We start from the raw sequence: 24346 nt of genomic DNA on the forward strand, positions 1-24346 counted from the left end.
CTCAAGATTTAATTTGGGATCAGAAACGCCGCTGCCGGGAGAGAGAAGCGGGAACTGCAAGTACGTCCGCGCACGAACAACGACACGCGGAATTACTTTTTAAACCTTCCACTAACAACCTGCGATTTAAAGGTCACTTCAGAAAAGGAATCAAGGTCAGGCACCGCTAATCCTGCAGCCGAGGCGGCCTTTCGTTTCTCCCGGTTCCCCGCCGTAGCGGCGCGCTGACGCGGAGCTGGAAGCGGGGCCGGGGCGGCACGGACCCCGCTGCCCGCCCGGGCCCGGCCCGGCCCGGCCGGGACACTCTTCGCTTCCACGCGCGGGGTCGCGGCGGGCACGATCACGGGTCCGCTGGGCACACCGGTGCCCTCTCCTATCACCCGCGGCGCGGCCGAGGACGGCGGCGGAGCCGGGGCCGGAGGAGGCGGCTCAGGGGCGGCGGGGCGGGCCGGGAAGCGGAGCGAAGCCTGCGGCGGGAGGAAAGTTCCCCAAACTTCGCCCCGGCGAGGCGGAGCGGAGCCGGCGGGGGCCGCGCCCCCGCGCCGCTCCCGGCCCCCTCCCGCACGCCGCGGCAGCTCCCGCCCCTTCCCCCGGCGGGGGCGGGTAGGGGGAGGGCGCGTCGGGCCGGGCTGGGCCGGGCCGGGCGGGGCGGCGCCGAGGGGACTAGGGGGAGCTGCTGCACCTGATACACCGGGTGGGAGTGCGGCGAAGGAGGGAGGGAGCGAGCGAGCGAGCGAGCGGCGCTGCCCGCCGCCTGCCAGAGCCTCTCCCCGCCGTTAGTCAGCGCTGGTCTCGCTGCTTCTTCTGCGCGGAGCTGGGCTCTCGCTCCTGTTCCCCTCGGGGCCGGCGGCAGCGCGTCTTCCTCCTCTTCCTCCTCCTCCTCCTTCTTCCCCCTGGGCCCCATGGCTTCGGCCGGCAGCGGCATGGAGGAGGTGCGCGTCTCGGTGCTGACCCCGCTGAAGCTGGTGGGACTGGTGTGCATCTTCTTGGCTCTGTGCCTGGACCTGGGAGCCGTGCTGAGCCCCGCCTGGGTGACGGCGGACCACCAGTACTACCTGTCCCTCTGGGAGTCCTGCCGCAAGCCCGGCAACTTGGACAGCTGGCTCTGCGAGTCGACGCTGCACAGCGGTGAGATACGGCTGCCCCGGGGGTCGCCCCGGCCTCCCCCCCGCCCAGCCCCCGGCTCCGCTTTTCCCCCGCCGGCGGCACCCCGACCCCGCAGCCGCCCCCTGCCTGCCCCCTGCGCCGTCCCTCCTTCAGCCCTTTCTGCCTTCACCCGCGCCTCGGCCGCCCCCGGCTCCTCCGGCCCCACCCCGGGCGCTGAGACTTTTCTCCCCCGTGCCCTGGCTGCCCTGCCAGCATTCCCCGGGTCGCCTCTCCTGCACCCTCGTTTCCGCCGGTACCGCGTTCCAGCCCTTTCCCGGGGCTAGCCTCCCGGACCGGAGCGGAGCTCTGGGCCCTGCCCCGCCATGCCCCGCACTCCCTCTGGTCTCCTCGCCTTGCTCCGGTCTCCTCCCCGCTCCGGCCGCCGCCGGGAAAAGTCCCCGGCACCTTTGTTCTGCGGCCCTCCTGTTCCTGAGTCGCTCCGTCCTGCTCCTCACCCTCCTCGTCCCTGCCTCCCCGGTCCCGGCGCTTGCCCTCCCCGGGCTGCGCTGCCCCGGCTCCGCTTCTCCCTGGCGTGCGGGTCGGGGCGAAGGCGGCGGCTGCAAATAGCGTGTGCTGGAGCGCGGAGCGTCCGTGCTCGGCTCGTCCCTCTCCATGCGTGATGGTCTGGGGTGCAGGAGAGATGCGAGGCTGGCTCCTCTGAGCGAAAGGGGTGACTGATTTTGTACCTGCCTTTGTGTTTTCACAAAAGATACTGAGTTTAGATTAGTTTTGGTGATTTTTTTTTTCCGTGTGGCAGTTGTTCCCACACGATGAAAATCTGTTGAGGATCAGAGATCTTATAATTCCCCGACTCTGCCGAAGTCACCAGTGTTGGAAAGTCCGATTGTTACTTTGTCCAGTGAGGAGGTCTGGACTCTGGCTCTCCCCTTCCCCCTGGCTGTGCTTGTGTGTCTGTAGCAGGTACTGATCTTCCTTCCCATCGTCTTTTGTAGTCCTTTGCCTTATTGCCACGCTCCCTGTTTTGACTTCTTGATGCTCATTCGTTCTTCAGCTTTCTAGGTCTTTGGTATAGATTTTATTTTTATTTTTTTTTTAAATGCTATTTCACTATTGCTTGGAGCACTTAAAAAAACAAAACTGTTTGTGAATGACATAAACAAGATGCTGGCGGAATATTTTTCAGTAAATTCTTTTGTAGTATGATAATTGTTTCAGTTTTCACTGCGTTGCTTTATTTACTTTATGCTTGGTAGCAACTTCTGGAGTCCCAAAAGAAACACTGACAAATGGAGCCAGCCTCTCTTTTCCCCCACCCTCGTTTTCATCTCCACCCCTGTTCTCCCCACACACAAGCTTGCACTGCTAAATCATCCATTTGGATCGCTGTGCTCTCTGGTTGGGTAAATCATACAGGGACAAGATGTTTGTTTTGGGAAAGAAGGCAAGAGGCTGACTGTATATTCTAGATGCTTTTCCTTTTTGCTGGCTTCTCTGAAATCCTTGTATAGGTTCTGGGGAAAAAAACTGAGGAGAAACTGCACATGTTCCTTTGCTGCTGTGTGGTGTGGTTTTGTTTTTTTTTCCTGTCATTGTGTGGAGTGATATTGGAGGATTTGAATGTTGTTTGGGGTTTTGTTTCAAATCATGTAATGCCAAAACGAGTTGTAAAGAAATGTCGGTTTCAATCAGTTACCAGGGTGTCTACACAAACTTTGGAGAGCTTTCTTTTCCTTCCCCAGTATAAATGGAAATTTATGTAGGAATGTCAGTTTCTACGTGTCTCCTTAGCAACATGAATCCTTTGCCCCTTCTCTCTGTCTCCTGAAATAGTATCCCCTTGACTGCAGAAAGACTTTTCAGATGGCTTGAATGAGAAACTGCTTCAGATCCCCCCACCTCTGCACACACTTTACTGGGCTCCCCCCTCAATCCATCTCCCCTCTCCCCCACATGCGTGTATACACATATACACACACAAAAGTGGGACATTAAGAAAAGCAGGGCAGCTTATGGAACAGCAGATGAGGATGCTAATCCCTCTCATTGCTTTATTGGTCACCTGTCTGATTATGGGAAGGTGAAGATGAATGGGTGAGGATGGATAGGAATGAAATGTAGTTTTGTTCGACACTGTGTGTTGAAAACTTGCCCTTTCCTGGTGCTTTCTTCTGCCCTGTGCAAAAATTCCTGCTTGTTCGGTTTTATTCAAGTTCTTTGAATGAGCTTTACTCATTTTCCTTAGATACTTTACAGCCCAGTGGAGCCAGGTTTCACAAGCTACTGGGGAAGAAGTGAATGATTGTTTTATTTGAGGTGACTGGAATAAACCCTTCATTTTCCTCATGTTTGGCACACAATGCTGCACTCTGAGGAGTCCTGAAATATGAGAAACTGTACTGTTCTCCCTTTGCCTTCTGCTCATATTCGAGACTGTTTTGTGTGCTTGCCTTAATATATATTAAGTGCACTTTCCTTCTACATAGAGAATCTAGCAAGCGGTATATTTTGGAGATAGTGGAGAGCTCCCACAGGAAAGCTCTTTTAGCTTGATACCAGTGCAAGCAGCTTTGTAGCTAGCTAGCTGTGAAAAGCGGTAGTACACACAGGAAAAAGGCATCTTCACCCATGGTTTTAAGAGATTTACTTCATCATCACTTGAAGGAGAGCACCTCAAGTGGCACCATCAAGGGCAGGCTCATGCTAGAAGCTGTTAAAGCATGTTCCGGGTTTAATTAAAAACCTTTGTTGTAATTAGACGTAGGACCCCTGTCTGCTATCAAAAGGGCAACATGGTAGTGGAGAGCAGGAGGAATCGTACAGAGCATGATTACATTGGCTGTTATAGCAGGAAATAATCCCTCTCAGTTTTCCTTGAGCATTGCAAGTGCTTGGAGTATGTGTCCTTGCATTCATTCACTCACTGTTTTGAGGGCTTTTTTTATAGCTTGCAAGCAATCGTTTCTTCTTGTGCTGCTTTTAAAGTTGTTCACAATATTGCCGGTTGACATATGTAAAATAGTGAGTCAAATTAATTTTTAGAAATCTGAAGATTATAAAATATCTCATCTTAATTTGCTTTGCTTCTTTTTGAGTCTTCAGGGTCTATGTAAATCACCTGTTCAGTTTTTTTTCCTGTAATTGCATGAGCTGGAAAGGTATTCTTACATATCCCTTGTCTACTTCATCCCTTGATGAAATTCTGAAATTGCCACTAACAGCAACTTCAGGAGCTGAAGAACTAACAAAGTTGCCAGTATGGAAAGCTTTGTGATAAAATCTTGAGATCCAGCAATGCTGCTTTACAATTTCACCAGCTGTCTAGGCATAAAATTATTTTCTATGATCAAAGCTTGAATTGGCTAATGCACAAGTTATCTTTAAGTCAGCTGTATTTTAAACTCATGTACTAAACTAAAAAACAACAACTTAGGGGGTTTGGAGTGTTCCTTTGGTGTCTTTAAACAAAAATTTTTTTTAGACCTCGTTTGAGGTGGATTATGTCTAATTTGTGATGGTTCATTTACAGATTTATGAAGAGTTAAGTTATGTGTGAATATTTATTTCTATCACAGCATCTGCCTAAAACTAAGTGCATCTTCTGTACAACTGCCTGATGTGTCTGTACTTGTACAGCTAGTTGTCATCTTCTTGCAGAATTAATAACAGTAAACTTGAATTTGTGCAATAGATTGCAGCCATTATGCTTCTTTAAATCAAAGATACACAAATATGATGTGGAAAACATAAATGGTTCCATAGAATTGGATCTGCAGGTAAACAGTGTGTTTTGACTTCAGTACATGTATAAGCTACTCATAGAAAACAATGGCTCCTTTGCAGCATTTCGGATAATTGTGAAAATAACATAAATAAAAAAAATACATTTGAATAGTTTCATACTGGCTAACTGTTCATTCTGATTTATGGTAGTATGTGCCTCTGTTACTTAACAACCTGTATATTTGTTTATGCAACATTCAGTTTTCTTTAAGAATGTTATACTCTTTAAGAACTGTCCGTGAATGTTTGAAAGACAAAACAGTCTCAAGGAAAGAAGTGAAACAGGGTCTCTGTATGTGTTTAAACCTAGTGGTGAACAAACCATAAAGGTAAGCTTAACTTACAGCATAGTGCAGTAAAACAACTTGAGTCTAGTTTTATGCTCATAATTCTGTTCTAATTTGTTCTTAAAATAAAAAAAAAAAAGCATCAGAGGCTGCTCATTTGGTAGCACTTGAAGAGATTTAACCTTAATTATACATTAGATGCAGATATCTGAATTAACGTGGCTCAGTAGTCTTGGATGGTATCTGCTTGTTTTGAATCTAAGGAGTTCTTCCAAGGGGAAATTGCTAGCTCAAAAGCAGCTTCCTCCTTAGAAGATCTGGATCATTGCTCAGAGTTGATGTTGACACATATTTGTAAAAAGCTCGGCAAGGCTGATAGCTTGTTATGAAATAACATAAGAACAAATGTAATTTTACTAAGTCTGAAGAAAATGGCTCATACAATGTAAGGAGGAATTAATAAAACATTCCTTCTGGTTTTGAAAACTACAGTCTGTCATTTTACATATTACTGTCTTTAAGAATCATCCCCAACGCTTTATCTGAAGACAGGTATAAAATCAAAAGCCATACTACTTCAAACTCGCCATCTAAGACCCTTAGCAAGCTGATGTAACTTTGAAGTTGCGTCTGGCTCGAGAGATTGGCCCTGTGTTCCACAGGGAGCTGGACTAGATGACCTCCAGAGGTCCTTCCCAACCTAAATTATTCTGTGATTCTATGATGACTGATATTCTCTATGTGCCTGATGTCTACCTGGCTCCTTTGGTGTGTTCAGAATGTCTTGAATTTGTTAACAACAAATTCACAGTAGCCCCAGATAGACTGTTTTAAGGTATGCTGCCCCTTATAACAAAGGGACTGGATATTTTAGCCTTAGGCTTCCCAAGGCCATGCTCTCTGGGAGCAGTGTATATAAGACTCCTGTACAGATCTAGACCTTTTAGCATGATGGAGACTACCATTTCAGCCACCCTTCTCCAGCCAGCTAAGAGACGTGGTTACAGCACATTCGTGCATAATGTGTGAATTTTTCTGATCAGGTCAAGAGCACCACACACCTTGTCATTGATAATACTCTTCTAAAAAAAAAATCAATAAATAAGGGAAGACTTCTAGCCTTAGTGGGTTATTGTTACTGCTGTTGCTCATTGCAGTTTTAAAATCAGTGATGTATCCTGTTGCTTTAAGTCTTGTTTATTTAATAAAGAAGTCTTGTACCAGTAAGTTAAAAGATGTTCCTTGTGTTATGGGTAATAAGTGGTTTAAATATTCAATGAGATTTTATATTTAGAATCTCGTAGAGAGCAACTTTGCCTCTATTACTGATTTGTGGCCGAAGATGACCACATAAGATTCAAGGTAGCAAGCAGGAGGCAGTGTAAAGTCTATCCAGCTGCATTGCTTTATGTGTTCTCACTTGTTCCAGTTCTATAATATAAAGGCCATCATTTTGATGGGAAGTACTCCTGGAACTATTTTAAATGCTAATTGTTTTTTCTCAAGGAACAATGGAATGAGTTTTGAAAATTGCAGAAGATTGCCAGTTTGCTTGAAGAACATCGGTAACTGTGGGAAATAATTATGTTCTTGTTCCAATGCGGAGTGTACTGCTTCCTTCTTCAGATTACTAAAATGTAGTAGTATATATAGAAGAGGTCAGAAAAGGTGAGCTTTTCTTGAAAAGCTTGTATAACACATCTCCTACACTTCTCTCCTAATGACATAATTCTAAGGTTTCCAGGCTTTTGTGAGGTTCTTGGAGTTGTGGGTGTGTGTGTTTCGTTTGGTTTTTTCTTTTTTTCTTGAATGAATGAATATCCAATAGTTAAAATAGCATAGTAGTGAGCTAATCTCAGAAGAATGCCGTGTATCCAATGGAAGAAATGCCTGAGTACATGCTGTACTATTCTGTGAATGAATTATAGATTACATGACTTTCTGTAGCGTTGTGCTTGTCTTGAAGTCCTCTGTTGGCAAAAGTGATGTGCAATGCATGTTACCTTTAAATAATAAAATTAAAGATTTATATAATGGCAGTATGTAACTCTTTACTGGAAGATGCACTTCATTTAAAGGATTTTACTCGGTGATTTTAAAATACAGGGAGGCCATGGCTCAGAGAGCAGCTGTACCAAAAAAAAAAACCCAAAGTGTGTATATTTTGTGTAAATAAGGAATGTAAGCTTTAATCTTCAGGAGAGATGTGTGTCAGTGGGCAGATGAGCAAGCACCTGCTATGTTTCAAGTTGCTCGTACATCTGTAACCCCCCCAGGCACTCCTTTGCACAACAGCAGTCACTTAACATATTTTTATTGCTTTTGTTGTTCAGTCTGATCACCTGTAGAGATGGGAGATAAAGCTTGTGATGGTGTTGGAGCACACAGAAAGTCCGAGTCCAGCAGACTCAGGGCCACACATGGTCTGATGAACATGGCAGCTGAAGTGGAGACATCAGGCAGATTAACGCAGTCTGTATTTTACACAAGAATGTTGTAGAGACTGTTCCAAGAAGCTGAGGCTCAGGAGGGTAGGAGGTAGAGCACCTACTGCCCAAAGCATCCTGCCAGCGGGCTGTTATCTTGCCTGCAATGGAGCCGGCCTCTTCCCCTCTGATCACGGTTATTTTGCTGTGGAGAAAAGGAAAGCTGTAGGAGAAGCCCAAGCAAGAGGCATGCAGCTCTGTAGGTGACTGCCAAGGACTTTATCCCCCAAAGGTGAGAGCCTTGAGTCTGGGCTGCTTTACAGTAATGCTCAGTATTTTTGTCCGTCGATGGAAAGGTGCATAAACAGTGCCAGAAAGTTGGAAGGCGCCAGTTACGTAAGAGGCACTTCAAAGCAAGACTCAGATTTGGATACCTATTTGTTCACAGACCCCGTAAATCTCATGCTTAATCTTTTTCCAGCTTGGGTCTGACAGACAGAAGAGGAGAGTGGTTTCAGTGTACTCTAGTGGTTAGAAACTCTTCTGGGAAATAGGAGCAGAGGTTCAAGTTTGGAGATGGAGCTGGGAAGCAAAGACCTTGCAGTTTTTGAGAAGCCCTCTAGCCCCTGGTATATCGCAGCGAAGGAGGTGCCTGCCTTTCCTCCTTCCTTAGTGAGCTGCCATCCTTCGCCATTAACGTTCTGCCGCTCAGCAAGACAGAGGTATACCCGGGTTTGTGCCAGTTAGCTGTTTCTTGGGCACATCTCCACACTTGTTCTCTTTTTCTTTGACTGGCTCTAAATGATTCTCCACTCGGCATCAGGAACACTAAATCATCCTATAAGTGTCTTGGACAGTAAATGGAAAGTGACTGATGCCTTATGTGGAGCCTCTGAATTGATCCTTAGGAGGCACTTTTGGATTCTGGCACCCAGCATAAAATGCTGAAATTTCTGTTTGGGCGTTGTCAAAATGCTGGTGAGTTAGAGCTGTGAGAAAGCCTCACTGTTAAGCCCACCTGTGTTGTGTGAGACTTGGGTTATTGAGGGCTTCGTCCCACATGCTACTGTGTGTGGATGAAGACAGATTTCTTAGGGAATAGCTCAATACGTAAATCTCCTGTTGAAGAAGCAACAGAAAATTGTTTTTTTCTCTTTTATGAAAAGATTTTTTTTAACATATGTGTGACCTCACATAGTTATTTCATGTGTTCAAATTCACGCTTTCAGAAGAAAGCCTTGGTGTAGAGTGAGTGAGTTCTGTCTGAAAGAAATTTGGTATTCATCCACAGCTGGCTGGTTCTCACAGCTCTGGTAATACTTTCTTAAGCGTTTAAGTGACTTGAGGATCCACGCGCACAAGTCATTTCCCCACTTCAGGAAAATTTTATTCTCAATCCATAAAATAAAAAGAAAATGTAAAAGCCAGAGTTCATCTATAGAGCAACTAGTAGTAATAAGCATACTATGCAAACTGATAACGAGCAGAAAATGTTTATTTATTGGTGGTTTTGTACAAGGCTCCCCTGTGGAAAGCTGTGGCGAGAGAAACTTACTGGAGGTTTGGTATGGATTGTGCTGGAACACTTCTCTTTGAAGCGTGCAGAACTATATGCTACAGAGTCTCAAAAGACTATGCTTGTGGTGACAAATGGAGCAGAACAGTAACTTATGGACACCGGGCTTCCCAACTTTAGCCAATATCTCCTTCATTCAGACCAGAATTCATCTGAGCAGCTCCTTAAAAAAAACATTGTTTTGGCTCAGGTGAGGTTCCAAAGGACTGACTTCTCTGTGGAATAACTTTATGTGAGAACTTAATGGTGTACTTATTTTACCTCAATGTTTCATAAAATAGCTTGGGTTGGAAGGGACTTTAAAGATCATCCTTCTGGAGAAGAGGAGGCTCCAGGGAGACCTTATTGCAGCCTTCCAGTACCTAAAGGGGCCTACAAGAAAGCTGGAGAGGGACTTTTTGAAAGGGTATGTAGTGATAGGACAAGGGGTTTAATGGCTTTAAACTGAAAGAGGGGAGATTTAGATTCCATCTAAGGAAGAAAATCTTCACTCTGAGGGTGGGGAGGCAGTGGAACAGGTTACCCAGAGCAGTTGTGGATGCCCCATCCCTGGAAGTGTTTGAGGCCAGGTTGGATGAGGCTTTGAGCAACCTGATCTAGTGGAAGGTGTCCCTGTCCATGGCAGCGGGGTTGAAACTAGATGATCTATGATTCTATGATCTTTTAGATCCATTCCAACCCAAACCATTCCATGATTTTATGGTATAGTTCCAACCCTCCTGCCATGCACAGGGGCATTTTCTACTAGACCACTGAATTTAATGGAGTTTAGCCTTCCACAAAAGTCTGTGTATCTGATCGTGCTGAAGGAGGAAATTGTACTGATCATGTGACAAATGTACTTCTGAGAACTACATTCTGTCTTTGTGTTTTTATGTAATCACTACACTTATTAAACTTTCATCGGCTATTTGATGGCTAAGTTGATGAGTGTTTATAAACTTAGAAATAGTTTTTAGTGTGAAGCAATTAAGAATATCTCTAGCTGTCTTATTTATCTTAGTTGATTGTTATGACATTCAGTGGGTTATATTTAATTTGTTATGTGTGGCTGCCTCGACTTTCTATGCTTTACTTGACACATTCTTTCAAATTCCTTATTCTTGAATTTAAATGCTATATTAGAATTTCTAAGAATACTTATTGGCTGAGAGCAGGTGCATAATAAATGGAAGGTTTATAATGTATCAGAAAAATTTGCCTTAAAGTATTGTTCTGTTTTTGTTTCTTACCAAGGTTTTGTTTAGTGCTAGAAGATGATCTGTCATTACCTTCATCATATAACAGCTGCATGTGTTTTCTTTCTTCTGTCTATATGAGAGGACTTAGTGGAGAACCATTGTATGAAAGAAAGGAATACTTGATTGTTTCTTAAGAGTTTAACTTGGTTCATTTGCACTATCTGAAAGAGCCATATACACAAATGTTTCGCATATGGCACAGTATGTTTTTGTGTCCACTTCTTTTATCTACATGGTATTCTACAAGAAAATATTTCAATTTTGGGGAGCTTGCTGAAAACATGAAATCTATAACAATGCTAGCCTTTTGCAGTTCTCTTTTTTTGTGTTAACAAATGACCTATTTATTAAATTAAACAGTCCAGAACTTCGAGATGCTTTCTTCTTCTTTTATGGCTTTTCTTGATTTTATCCTAGTACTGAAGTATTATTTTGCCCAAGAAATAGAGCAGATAGAGTTGCTGTTAATTAAAAATGAATATACAGCTTAAAGCCTTAGGTCATTTCATTTGGGGGGAAGAAGGGAGGAGAGTCACACATTTCAGTGTGCAATTAACACTCTGATTCCATGTCATTAAGAAACAGCCAGAATTTCCGAAGGGCAGTGACACCAAGCTGTCCTTACAAAAAGGCACTAGCTTTTGTATGAGGAATTAACTTAAAAGAAACATTATCATCATGGTTTGGGCGGTTGTTTAGTTTTTTTTCTGAAAATGGTAATTTTTATGAATTTTGTGCTGTATGTATCACCACATATATTTTGAAAATACATATTAAATACCCAGGTTCATATATATATATATGTCTCCAAACATTGAAATCCGCATCCCTAAACTAATAGGCAGACTGTTATAATAAAAATCATCTGAACACTATCATCTTCATCAAAACTGCAGTATATATTTCCCATGGTTACAGACATTGTGATGCTTCTTGTGCAGTACAGAAACATATTTGGATTTTCAGACCTAAAAATAGTATACATTAAGTGACGCTTTTCTTAATAATCTATCTTGAGTAACATGATTGTCCAAAGGTATGAATTCTGATTGTTCAGATGGGATAGGTGGCATTATCAGTGCAATTCTTAACATACTGCTAAGATCATGAACATTGAAAAAAATCTGAAGTTATGCTTTTTGTCTGCAGTTGTCAGCCAACAAAGTGATTTAATTCGGGCACGACTGTGAGATGATAGGGCTTTTTGAAATCTAAATGTTCATTAAGATTTGTGTGAGTGTGATTTTGCTAGTTCCTAACATTTTTCTTAGATGGTGGATATGTAGTGTAAATAAACTGTAGATGTGCTGTGAAAAATACTGATATGCATTCTTGAAATGTAACCAAACTGTGTTTTGAATCCAGGAAACTAATAATTATCATCTATAAGGTCCCTTTTTGCTTATGTTTATGCATGTTTCTCTCTCTGTGAGAACAAGCAGTCTCACTGAAGTGCTGAGGCTCCTGAACGGAGCAATCCTGCAAGATTGGTGCATGCCTAGAAATTGTGCAAGTGTATTTTGGATAACCTAAAGTAGGCTTATGATGTTTATGTTCTGTGTACCAGTAACACTCTGTAACAGAGCAATCTGCTGTTCCCATTTTGATGCTGTGTGTTACAAATCACTCCTGGGTAGTCCGAGGAACACTACAGAAAACTGCGTTAGCTACAACAATATAACCACATACAGCAATCTAACTTACAGGGTGTTCTTCCTTTAGAGGTAGTGATTCAATTTTCTTTGGATGTTTCTTTTCTTCTGTATAAAGTCCAGTGGCCTGGATTTTTTTCTTAAAAAATAATTGCTGTTAAGTAGAAGTCCCATGCAAAAGGTTTAACTTCTTTAGTCTAACATAAGCTTTATTTTGTCACCAGATCAAATAGCTTGCAAAATTGAAAGCTATGGCTTTTGCTAAAATGACAAGAAGATTTGAACATGTGGTTTCCATGATAGGCAATATAGGGAAATTCAGTCCAGTATTCTTTGTGCCTAATGTCTGACCTTCAGGATGTTCTTTAACCAGAATCCCTCTCAGTGGCAGCTGAAGGTAAAGGCTGGTGGCATTGTACGCTCCTGTGAACAGAGGCTGCAGCTAAAATAAAGAGGCAGTTCCAGACTTTGTGGCCCAGAGCACAGAGTTCAATACCTGGTCCTCAGCTAGTGGTGAGGAACATTAAGAGCTTCGAGTTTGTCCTACTGTCAGCATCATTGAGTAGGTTCTCCTACTCACAAAATTAATTTTGTTTAACTAAGTTCTTTTTTTAGTTGAGAGTGTAGGTGTCTTACAACACTCATTTGTCCTTTTACCTCCCACATCAGTACTATAGTAAGGTAGTTTATTTTTTAACCTTTCCAAAATCCACAGATATATCTGTCCTGGAAGTTAAAATGTATTCTAACCCCACACTTAAATCATCTTTGTCTTAGTTATTTTCACTTGTTTGGTGGTCTTGCCAGTGTGGTTTTGGAAAGTGATGGGATACTCAACTTTTTTTCCATTTAGTTGCTACTCTAATGTTGCACACCTTTCGTTTGCATTAGACCTTGGTGTCTGATAGATGTGAAGATAACATTTAATAATTTATTGTTTATAGTAGCTTTCAAAAATCTTAGTTTCTAAGTTTTCCCATCTGACACTTTAATTTATTTCATCAATTTTGTATGGCTTTTAACTTTGGGACAATACGAATTTATGTGTCTAGTCTTTGTATCTATGTAATTTTCCAGTGCAAGAATTCCTTTCATGTTCTTCCAAAGTGGTCCATTCTATTTATTTATTTCTGTATTTTATGTCTGTAATGCACTCTGATATTGGAAGAATACTTTCTAAATCATCAGTACACAAACTGCTTGGTGTTTCTGAAGGGTCATTTCAACATTAAAAAGCACTCTTCGTAACATTCCCATCCGTAACTAAAATCATATTTCCATCCCAATAATAGTAAAGCGATGAGACACAGAGCAAACTGATGTTAGAGATTGCGTGCTGAAGGTAGGGGAGTGAGAGATTGTTCCCAGCCTTGGGTTTTGGTCCAGTAAGAAAACAAGGAGTAAAGAGCTTGGAAAGTTGAGTATTTAGTAATTTAACTATTAGTAAACAACATGCTTGGATTTCTAAAAGGAATGTAAATAAATGTGTGTACTTGCACAAACACGCTTTTAAAATAACTTTCTTTTTTAGCAATGCTTATACAGCTCTTCTGTTCACTTTCTTCTTTTAATCTCCTTCATCCTTTTTCATGTAATGTATGAAGACTTTTTGGTGATAATAGCTGCCAGCCTTCCATTCCCAAACCTCACAGCTGCACTATTGGTATCTTCAGCAGATTAGATCCCTCTTGAGACTGAGTGTACTGGTTTTTAAAACACTGAATTTTGCTTTTTTCAAAAAGAGAATGTGATATTTTTGTTGTTCTTATTAAAATAACCTTAAGATCTCTAAATTTATTTTTGAAATAATTAATCTTATTTTCTTTGAACTATGTAACATACTTGGCCAATTTAATCTGAATATCATATGACTGCTAGTATTTTCAAACTAATGAGATGTGTTGAATCCATAGGTCTTTTTCCCACGAGCTGATTTTAGATCGTCTTCCTTTAACTACGTAGTAGTAGTGATAGACAGGAGTGATCTGAATCTTTTTCTTGATGCCTGTTATTGGAGAGAGACAAGGTCTTATATACTCTTTTCCTTTTCATATTGTATGGCCTTGGTACTTCCCAAGTGACAGGAGTCTGTGATCAGCCTCCATGCATTTCCCTTCCTATGTCACCCTAATCAGCTCAAGCAGAGGTTTGACTTTCACTCTTTCCTGTGAGAAAGTTACAACAGACCAGGGGTCAGCTAACACACACTAACTAATTCTGGTGCAGCCTCAATTTCTCATTCTAAATTAGACAAAACCAGGGTACCAAATCATTCAGTCTTACTCGAGCCAGAATCCCTACGAGGCCAACTAAGCCTTGAAATCAAGCGTGGGAGATTGTGGCACTTTGCTCCTGAGTTGCATCTGTTGCATAAAGGTGTTTCACTAATTAGGATAAAAGAAATCCAAAGCACAGTTGTTTATTTACCCGAGCCTTGATGAAGGCTCTGTGTTCCTCGGATTCTGCTGTTTCTGTCAAGCCTATGGGCTCTTTACTGAAATTTTATTTTTTCCCCCTAGACTGGCAGATAGCTACTCTTGCTTTGCTGTTGGGTGGTGCTGCCATCATCCTCATAGCTTTCCTGGTTGGGTTGATCTCTATCTGCGTGGGATCTCGGAGGCGGTTCTACAGACCAGTTGCAGTCATGCTCTTCGCTGCAGGTAAGCAGATTACTGGCACCATTATGAAAATTTCATGAGAGCAGCTTCACTTTTGTGAAGGAAGATGTGCCTTGTTCTGCATACTAATTCGCAGGCATTTGGTTTACCTGTGTTAACTCCAGTGAGGTTTTTTAGGATACCAGTTCTGCACAACGTTAATTGGTTTTGCAGTTGCACTATTATTTGTTCATAAACAATTGTTTATTCATGCTATATTTCTTGTTTCGTGAAGTACGTGCAGCAGGGGAAACTGCAGAGGGTAAATCTCAAAGTACTGTTTTTAGTCTGTGACTCTGTGCTGTTCGATGTCCCCATTTTTATTCTTTGTGCAAAGCCATTTCTGTTATTTAAATGTTCTTCCTTTTACAATTTTATAACAGGAAAATTGATGCTCAAGTGTGAACCCTTGAAGCCCTACATGTGAAAATAAATAGGATTATGTTGCAAGGTGTTTATGTATGCCCCTGTGCCATGAGAAATTAATTTCATTGTGTCAGCTTGCTTACTTAGTAGTTTAACAAGCTGTCACAGTGCAGTCCCTGTTTGGTTTTAAAAACATGAAAATGGAGCATTTTATATAAACTGTCGCAAAATCTTAAGGGAGACCTGTGAATCTGAGTTGTCCGTAAGACTGGTCCAGTGAGGTATAATTACAATATCAAATCATCTCCTTTTGTACGTTCTGGTGTTTTGGGGCTTAGTCAGCTACGGATGTTTCTGTTTCTCCTGAGATTCACCAAGCGTGTTTTGCCTTCATCCTGTCACTCATATCTGCATTGGAGCCAGCAGCTTTAAACCGCTTCTGATAGCCCGTAATGAAGAAGATGACAGAAGCTAGTCTTCAGGATGTATTAAAAAAAGCCACTTACAAGGATATGGAAAGATAAGAGCACAGAATTTTCAGGGTGTTTGGGAATGAGACAAAGCTCCCGGGAAGGCTCCTGCTGCCCTCTGCTGTTAATGTTGCTCTGATGGAGCCGCTGCGCTTCAAGATGCACTTTTATTTGCCCAAGAGACATTGGTAGGTTATATTTCATTTGGTTTGAGGTAATGAATGCAACCTAGGATCAGATTTCCTGAGCGGAAATCATATATTTTTGTTCTATGGGTCACATCGCTTCCTTGGTGGAACAAATAAGGCACTGGTGCCATTATTTTAAAATTTAGTTTTAATTCTGAGATTATAAAGCATACTAGGCAATTAACTTTGAAGTGAGATTATTGGATTTCTGTAGTCGTTTCTTGTTTGGATTTTGACTTAATTTCTCATAACACTGTGTAGTAACTTAGTAATTGTTCAGCCATGCACTGCCTATCTTGCCATATTGCTCGTTTAGTATGTAGTTAAGATTGCACTTAAAAAAAAAAAAAGTTCCCCAAATCCTGCTGTTTGGCTTAAAGCTTGATTCATTTTCCTCTGCATAAAATTAGTTCTAGTCTTTACTACAAAAGTTGGGAGGGAAGGGAGGTTTAATGCTTACTTGTGTCTAAAAAGGAAAATATGTTGGTGCTTTAGCTCATGAGCAGTGCGCGCCTCTTTCCTTTGACTCTGGGAGTGTGTGTATGCACGTGCGTTTTAAATAACCATGACTTGAAACATAGAAGAAGAGGAGAGACGATGAGGCTGAGACAGCCTGCCCCATTCTTCATTAACTGCAGATCTGAGGAGAATCTTTTGGGATTTGAGGCCGACTTTGTTAGTGTCATTTCCTACAGATACTATCTTTGATGTCAGCTATTTTTAGAGGTGAATATGGACTGGCGTATCTTGAAAAAATTATGTCAGGAGTCCCCTAGTGAAGAGGGAAAAGTTAAGATTGCAGCATAGTGGAGTTTCTGCATTATGCTGCTGTCCATGGATTTCAAACCTTCCCCTGTGGATTTCACTGAAGATCTTTGAGGATGAACCCTGCCCTGACCTGTGAATCTACTGGCAAGACCAAATATTCTGTGTGACTCTGAAGAGTCTACCAGCTGCCTCTGGAAGAAGGACACAGGATGAATTGCCCAGAAACATTTAATGATCTGTGCGGTGTCAGGTAGAAAACGTCACTGTGTAGGAGAATGGATGAAACGGAAAAGTGGTTTCCAGGCACTTTAAAGCCCAAACAGTTGGCTCAAGACATTTTTTTTCTTCTAGTTTTGATTTATTTTTGTTTATTTTTCTTTTTTTTCTCAGTGTCAGGTTTCAGTTAGTGACTCTGTACGTAAGGAAGAAGATTGACTAGGATTGGAAGAGATGAGAAAGCAAAGGGACAAAAAAAATAATTCAACTTAGATACTGAGTCAGCAAGTGATCAACAGATGTGAATGTGTTTAAAGTACATACTGTCAGCTCTCTATAATGGGGAGAGGAACAGGAATACCTCAGGTAATGGACAAATGTGGAGCATACAGAGAGGCAGTTGCAGGACACTCTTGGTGTGGAGTCACCTTGGCTCATACAGCTCTTCCCAGCATTTTTGATCTAGTAGAGGTCACCAGCTCACATACTTGCTGGGGTGTCAGCGCTCCTGAACCAAACTGGCCCTGAAAGCTGCATCCTCAAAGTACAAGCTTACAAACTTGTCAGTATAGGAGTCTCATGACATGGTTACTAGATAACTGAGTGCAAACTGAGTCTTAATTTAGGGGTAGAAAGAGAAAGTGTAATTGTTGAAAGTCTGCAAAAGCAAATGAAAAAGGTAATTGAAAAGACGTTTGCCTTCTGGGGCTGTGTTTTAACAGTGTTTAGAAGAATAACCTGTCAAGGTTACTAAGCTTTTAACACATTTCACAGGATGCTTTTACGTGTAAGCTAGGGAAGCAGTGGCTAAGTGAAATTGTTATAGATGAGAGGGTAAAAAAATGACAGCAGATAATATTTGGAGAATACTTAAAGGATGTATCTTTCTGTTCTGACAGAGTCAGAGCACAGTCCGACTGGATTGCGTCTTGAGTTCTGTGCTATTATCTACTTTGTAATGAAATGGAAGATAGAATAAAAGTCTACTTGTCAAATTTCACAGCGAAGCTAGGAAAAACTGCAGATACACTGGAGGACAGCATTTGATTTTCAGAAATTGGTGGAATGGTCTGCAAAAGTAGGACTGACTTTGGTAGCATGTAATGCAAGTTGCTACAGGCTGGCAAAAAGAGTCATACCATCAAAGAAATAGTGATAGGAGAGATGCTCTGTAGGTCACGTAATCCAGCCTTCTTGTTGAGGCAGGACAATCGCTGACACTAGATCAATCAGCTGCAGTATTGTCTGGACCAGTCTTGAAGAACTCCAAGGATGCAGATTCCACAGCCTCTCCAGGCATATTGTCCTGGTGTCATGCTACCTTCGTTAACAATATTTTTCTTTCCTGATGTCTGTCCTGAATCTCTGATGCTGAGATTTGTGTCCACTGCCATTATCTTAGATTACCTGACACTACAAAGAAGAGGTATTTTTTTATACTGTCGTTGCAGCTACATTTTCAAATAACTGTAGGCTGGTTTGAAATTGCTCCTTAGCTGCCTCTTCATGAATCTAAATAAACCTAGCTCCCTATCCTTCTCTTAAGGATGATTTGCTCCAAGATTCTGACTCCTGGCAGCTTTCTGGACCGTTGTCCTTAGTTGGTGAAGCCATGTTCGCTACTGATTGCTGCTTTGTTCTGCATGTTCTTGGAGGTGGACTCCAAGAGGTTATACTCCATAATGTTTCCAGGGATTGAGTTGAGGCTGACCAGCCTATAATTCAGTAGATTTTCCACTTCTAGCCTTTTTAACAGTGGACACAAGATTAACCTTTTTCCATTCATCTGAATATCTCCTGATCGCTGTGATTTTTCATGTTCACGGTCACATTGGACAACTCTTTCATCACCCTTGGGCCAATCTCATCTGTCCCCGTAGGTATGAATCATAGAATCATAGAATTTCTAGGTTGGAAAAGACCTTAGAGATCATCCGGTCCAACCGTCCCTAATCCCCCATTAAACCATGTCCCTAAGCAGTTCATCCACCCTTTTCTTAAATACAACTCTTAAGTCTTTCCTAACTTGCTCCTGCACTGCTGGCACCCTCCCAAACCATGTCACTTGGAGAAAGCATTACAGTGCATCATCTGTCACTAGACTGACTTTCCTATGTATCATAGGAAATGTGTTTTCTGAACTTCATTTGCAACTAATGCACCTGTGGAAGTTCTTTATCACCCTTTTTGCCATTTCCCAGCTTAATGTTGGGCTCTAGCTGGGCTTCAAACTTCCTGATTTTGTATCTAAGTATCAGAACAGTGCTTTTATACTCCCCTCTCATTGTCTGTCCTTGTTTCCTGCTCTTGTGTGCCCCTTTCTTGCACATTCATGAGAAACTCCGTGTTTCGCCAGCTGGGCCTCCTGCTGAAATTCCTGGTCTTCCTGTGTAGCAGGGTGGACTGTTCTTAAGCTAGCAATATTTTAAAAGTAAGCATGAACCCCCTTTCTCTTCGTGCTGCTTCCCAAATTAATTGCACAGGTTGTATTAAATACAAACAACTTCCTGGGTAGCGTTTGCATACATGTTAATCTTTGAAACTGCAATGCCCATTGGTTATTAATGAAGTGCTTTACTCATGTGCATGAGCAGGAGGAATGGTGTAGAAAACAGAAATACAGAACTCTAGCCAGCACCACCATTTCATAAATATAGACCAATTAGAAAGCCACATTGCAAGGTTTTTTTTTGACAGCAAAGCTGTTATAGCCGAACATTTGAACAAGGGAAAAAAGATTATATTTTCCACGTTTTAAAGCGTTTGTTGTGATTTTGGCATGTTTAATGTGGTGAGTACATATAGTTGCATATATTTAATGTAAATGGAACAAAACTAGCATTCCTGTTTCTGTGCAATTGTCTTGCAAGCATCATAGTGCTAGTCATGAAAATGGATCTAAACTGGAAGTGAATAGTCTAGTTTGAGATGATTGGTCTTTTTTTGAGCAGCATTTTGAAGTGAGGTTTTTTTTTTTTAAGGTCTCTTTTGCAGCCTTTTTTTCTGCAGGAAAAGACTAGTGCTTCTGAAGAAAGCCGGTACATACACTTCCCATAAGCAGATCAACATAGCATGGAGTTCCTTTAAATTCATTGGAAGCAGATCAGTAGTTGCAAACATTTGGTTTTAGTGTCTTTTTGGGTCATCCTGGTCACTTTTCATAACTTCATAACTTGTTTCTAGCCTACACAGGTCCCTTCCTACTTTACAGAGAGCAACAATGACGGGAGGCAAAAAAAAGTGCAAAGTGATGGCAGTGTTGTGAAGTGTGGTTGTTTCCACTTGCCAGTTGCTGCCCACGCTTACCTTTGAGTTTTTCAATAGTGTAGCTGGACCAGTAATAAGAAAAGCGGAAACCCTCACTATAAAAATGTCTAAAGTACCTGTTGTGGGTGTTGCTCCTTTAGCCGCGTGTTTCTCTTCCAACAGAATCACTATTTTGTTTTGACAAGTCTGATCCGTAGACTAAAATTCAGCATACTTCATGTGTTAGACTGAGGGAAGGTGGAGTGCTTCCTTGGTTGGGACTTGACACGCGCACAGCAGAGCGATTCCTATATTGACTCGGCAAAGATGCTGCAGCCCCAGTTCAGGAAGCCACTGAAGAACTTGCTTAATATCCATTCATCTTAGGAAATCTTTTTTGACTTTGAATGGTCTTAAAGATGTGTCTGAAAGCTGAGCGTATGTTCTGGTATTTTTGGTGTAATGATGCTTTCATTGTGCAGAATCGGAATGCATAATCTTTTCATAAGTGTAGGTGCTTCCCCTAGTGTACTCTGTCAAAATTTCTCCAGCGTTTCACAGGATTTTGTGAGCTGGCAGACAAAAATTATATTAAAATGGAATAACACAAAGTAATTCTTCAATAACTTCAGGATTAAAAAAATCCTATGGATTTTGGTATCCACATCAGAAAATCCACTACGCAAACATTATTCAGATTGTCAGTCTCAAGTAAGAGTCCAAGGACTAGTCTGTAGGCTAAGTGGAGGGGGAGGGGGGAGAAGTTTCCAATGAGTGTTTTTTAAAGTGTAATGAGCATTGGAAATCATCTCCCCATACCAGTCCCTATCCAGTGGACAGGAGACCATTAATCTCCAGGGCTAATGAAAGGGGCCCATTTGACAACACTAAAGAGTGCATGTGAGACTGAAAATGACAGATTTTGAGTGTGCAACATGTTCAAGCAGTAGGATAATATAATTAATGTTATTTTATTTTCTTGTAATTTCTCAGTGTAATTTCAGAAGGGTTTCTGTAGTCCAAAGTAGTCTTTTTTTTATTGTTATTATTATTCACAGGCATTTTATATTGGCACTGGCTTTATAACAATTCTCTAGATAGCATTTGTTCTTCTTACAATACCTAATAAACTGTAAAAAATGACCCAGTCAGTGTTAAAGAAAGTAGTTGTTACGGCAATACATTGCATACCATTGGACTTTCATCAGAGTATTTCTCAGACCCGCAAATACTTAGGCATGTGCTTAACTTTGTGGATGCGTCCGCCCTGAGCGTAAGCAGGGGCTGGGGGAGTTTGCAGAGTCAAGCCGCGTGCTGAAGTCTTTAAAAATTGCTGGTGTTAAATGCTAGAAAGGAGCATTGCAGTAAGGCCATATCGTATATTTGAAGGGCAATAAGGATGTTTTGTACATTCCTGTGATGTTTAGTCTTTTGTGGGTGGCAGAACTAGAGGCCTGAAGAATCATTACATCATACAGCTTGTTCTTGTCTTCAAACTAAGTGAAATTTTCACCTACTTTCCCTGGAAACAATTGTCTCAATTACACTATTAACAGTGCACCTGCATTGAAAAGAGAATGGATGCCTATGAAACTGAATTCTTCTTGTGAAAATTGGGATTCTTCGTCTGGGTATTTTCCTTTTCACGTTACTATATGTGGGCTTTTTTTTGATGTTAACACAATAATTAGCAGGTTTGTTGAATTTCACTGCAGACGTGTGGATCAGGCTGCAAGAGATGTGGCTCTGGGAGACAGTGCAGTAGAAAGTAATGATTTTATGTTTTTTTCCTGCCTTGGATTTGATTGGTTTCATTAACTTTTTTTCATCACGAAGGGGTTTTGACCCACCCCTTAAATTCATAATACAAGGCAATGTTTTGCCGGTTGGAAGTTTAATGACTGATCAGACTTTATAGATTCCTTGGTATTCTCTCTAACAATATCATTAATTCTGATTACAGTACACAGTAATGCATGTGAAATATGTAATTCAGTGAGTCTGTACTGAACATAAATATGTATCACCTGCTACAATGAATTATTTCTAGGCTAAGTAAATGATTTGATTCTGCGCTATATTTCTTAATATTCATTTATTCTTGACTTATTTATAATAGCTGTAGAATAAATTATCTTAGTCTTGTTATTATGGAAGGAATAATGACTGTAAACTGAAATACAAAGGAGAGACAGAAAAGAATTGGGAAAAGATTGCTTTCACTGTTTATTTCATGGACATCTGAAGGATCAGCTTTATTCCGTAGCAAAAACATTTGTTCATCGATGAGGGAATACGGAAGAACTGCTCTGTTCTCTGTGGATGAAATGAAGGTGATACCTTTTTCAAAAAGAGCAGTACTTACTTACAAGCTAAAAATGCACCAAGAGCATTTTTAACATGAATTTCAGTTATGTGATGTTTTCCTTGTTTTATGGAAAAGAATTAAGGCTTTGTCTGACTTTTTTTTTCTCTTTCAGTTGTGCTTCAGGTATGCAGCTTAGTCCTTTACCCAATCAAGTTCATCGAAACGGTCAGCTTGAAAATATACCATGAGTTCAACTGGGGCTATGGCCTGGCTTGGGGTGCAACTATATTTTCATTTGGGGGTGCCATTCTTTATTGCCTGAACCCTAAGAACTATGAAGACTATTACTAGGATCATTTAATGAAGAGAAAAATAACAAAAGGATTACCCCATCTTTTCTAACTCACAGTTTTTTTAGAACACTTGTGGAGCACCAAACAGTCTGCTCTGTTGATAAAATAGCCTTTGCCTTTCGGGTGTGTGAACACTATAACCAGCTTTTACAACCGTTTAAAAGAACTGCAAGCACTAGGATTGCTGATCTTACATAGACAGATGCTGCAAGCTGCTGATACATGAGCTTCGTTTTTACTGACAACAAGCAAAAGGATCTACGTGACAGCGATTATTGTGAGAAAACTAGTTGGAATGAGAATGCAATGCCAGCATCTGCTATTGCCTTCAGGAGAGCAGCTGGTATAGGCTCCATTTAGAAGTTTCCCTGTATCATAGAGGATTCAAGCATCTGAGAAGCAGGCAATGGCATCTTGTACAATAGGCTGTGTTGGCCCCTTGTTACTCGCTCAGAAAAGCTCTTAAGGAATTAGTTGCAAGCGACTCTGTTGAGGGCAGTGAATGTAACTGGTTAATGACTTGTCTAATATCTGCATTCAACAGTCTTTTGGGAGAATGATGAAAAAACAAAACAAAAACAAGCCACCAACCACACAGGATTTCGTGATTTGGTAGTTGACATCAGCGTGCTAGCTGTAGCAGATTGTTGAAGGAAGTCCAGACTCGGAGACATGTGCTTCTGACTGTGCAGTTGGAAGGTGTCTCAGCTCTGAGTATTTTGCTGGGAGGATGGAGATAAGGGGAAGTAGAAAAAGACCTCATCTGTCCCTGAGGCATCTAAAATGCATGAACGAATCGCAGTTGTCCTAAGTACCCATTCAGCTTCATGGAAAGAATGCATATGGAACAAGTTCAGTTATATTTTTCAAAGGTATTTGTTAGTATAAATGAATATATACAATACAAATATAAATGCAGAGGGAGAGAGATTATTCGTCTTAAAATTGTAATATGAGCTGTGATGCAGTGGTTAAAATACTAACTTTGTACACATTCTTGAGAGTCTTGGATTGGTACCCCCGATTTTGGCTGCTGTTACAAAATAAATGTAAAATGGTTTGTCTTCTGTGTATGCCCTTGTACAGACTCTGTTATGGGAAATGCTTAAAAGTTCACATCAAGTTAAGGCAGAACTGGATGAAATAACTACTTGCCATTCCACGTGTAATCTAGTACTTACTAAAAATTGTTTTCTAAGGCTGTTGCAAAGAAAAAACTGCCATTTTTTAAAACCTAGTTAGGTCGTGAGTGTCTCTGATCATCAAGAATACAGCTGAGACCCCATCGTGTCCATATTAAAACATTAGCACCGCAGGAGGTAATCTGTTTGTTTTTAAAAACAAAAGATTGTAATGAACTGGCTCATTATGTACATCTAATTACTCCTTGCTCTAGTATGTTTCCCACTTAAAACATCTAGAGACTGTACACATGAAATGAAACCCAAGATAAAATAGGGGCAACTTTTACATGAATTTAATCCGCATCACTTTTATTTTTGTTTACAATTTGCTTATTTGGGTATTTTCAATTAATTATGAACATATTTTTATACAATTCTAGACTTTAAAAATAACTATTTTTTTTTAATGGAGAAATTTAAAATATATTCTATGTGAGCCTCTGCAAAAGCAGATGTGCTGGGGTTGCCCATCCACCTCTATACAAATGGTTTTGCTGGTTCCACGGAAAAAAAGACTGCTG

The 24346-nt window shown here is 41.3% G+C and overlaps 1 protein-coding gene across 1 annotated transcript; it reads left to right on the top strand.

Annotated features, from left to right (window-relative positions):
* Positions 1-902: 902 nt before the first annotated feature.
* Positions 903-22668, top strand: TMEM47 (transmembrane protein 47). Its single transcript, XM_086608708.1, has 3 exons — positions 903-1128; positions 14589-14729; positions 22461-22668. The coding sequence occupies exons 1-3, from the start codon at positions 903-905 to the stop codon at positions 22637-22639; spliced, it is 546 nt and encodes a 181-aa protein (XP_086464834.1). The 3' UTR covers positions 22640-22668.
* Positions 22669-24346: the final 1678 nt, after the last annotated feature.

Source organism: Tauraco erythrolophus, chromosome 1 (assembly GCF_009769465.1).
Source record: "Tauraco erythrolophus isolate bTauEry1 chromosome 1, bTauEry1.pri, whole genome shotgun sequence".
Classification (NCBI taxonomy): domain Eukaryota; kingdom Metazoa; phylum Chordata; class Aves; order Musophagiformes; family Musophagidae; genus Tauraco; species Tauraco erythrolophus.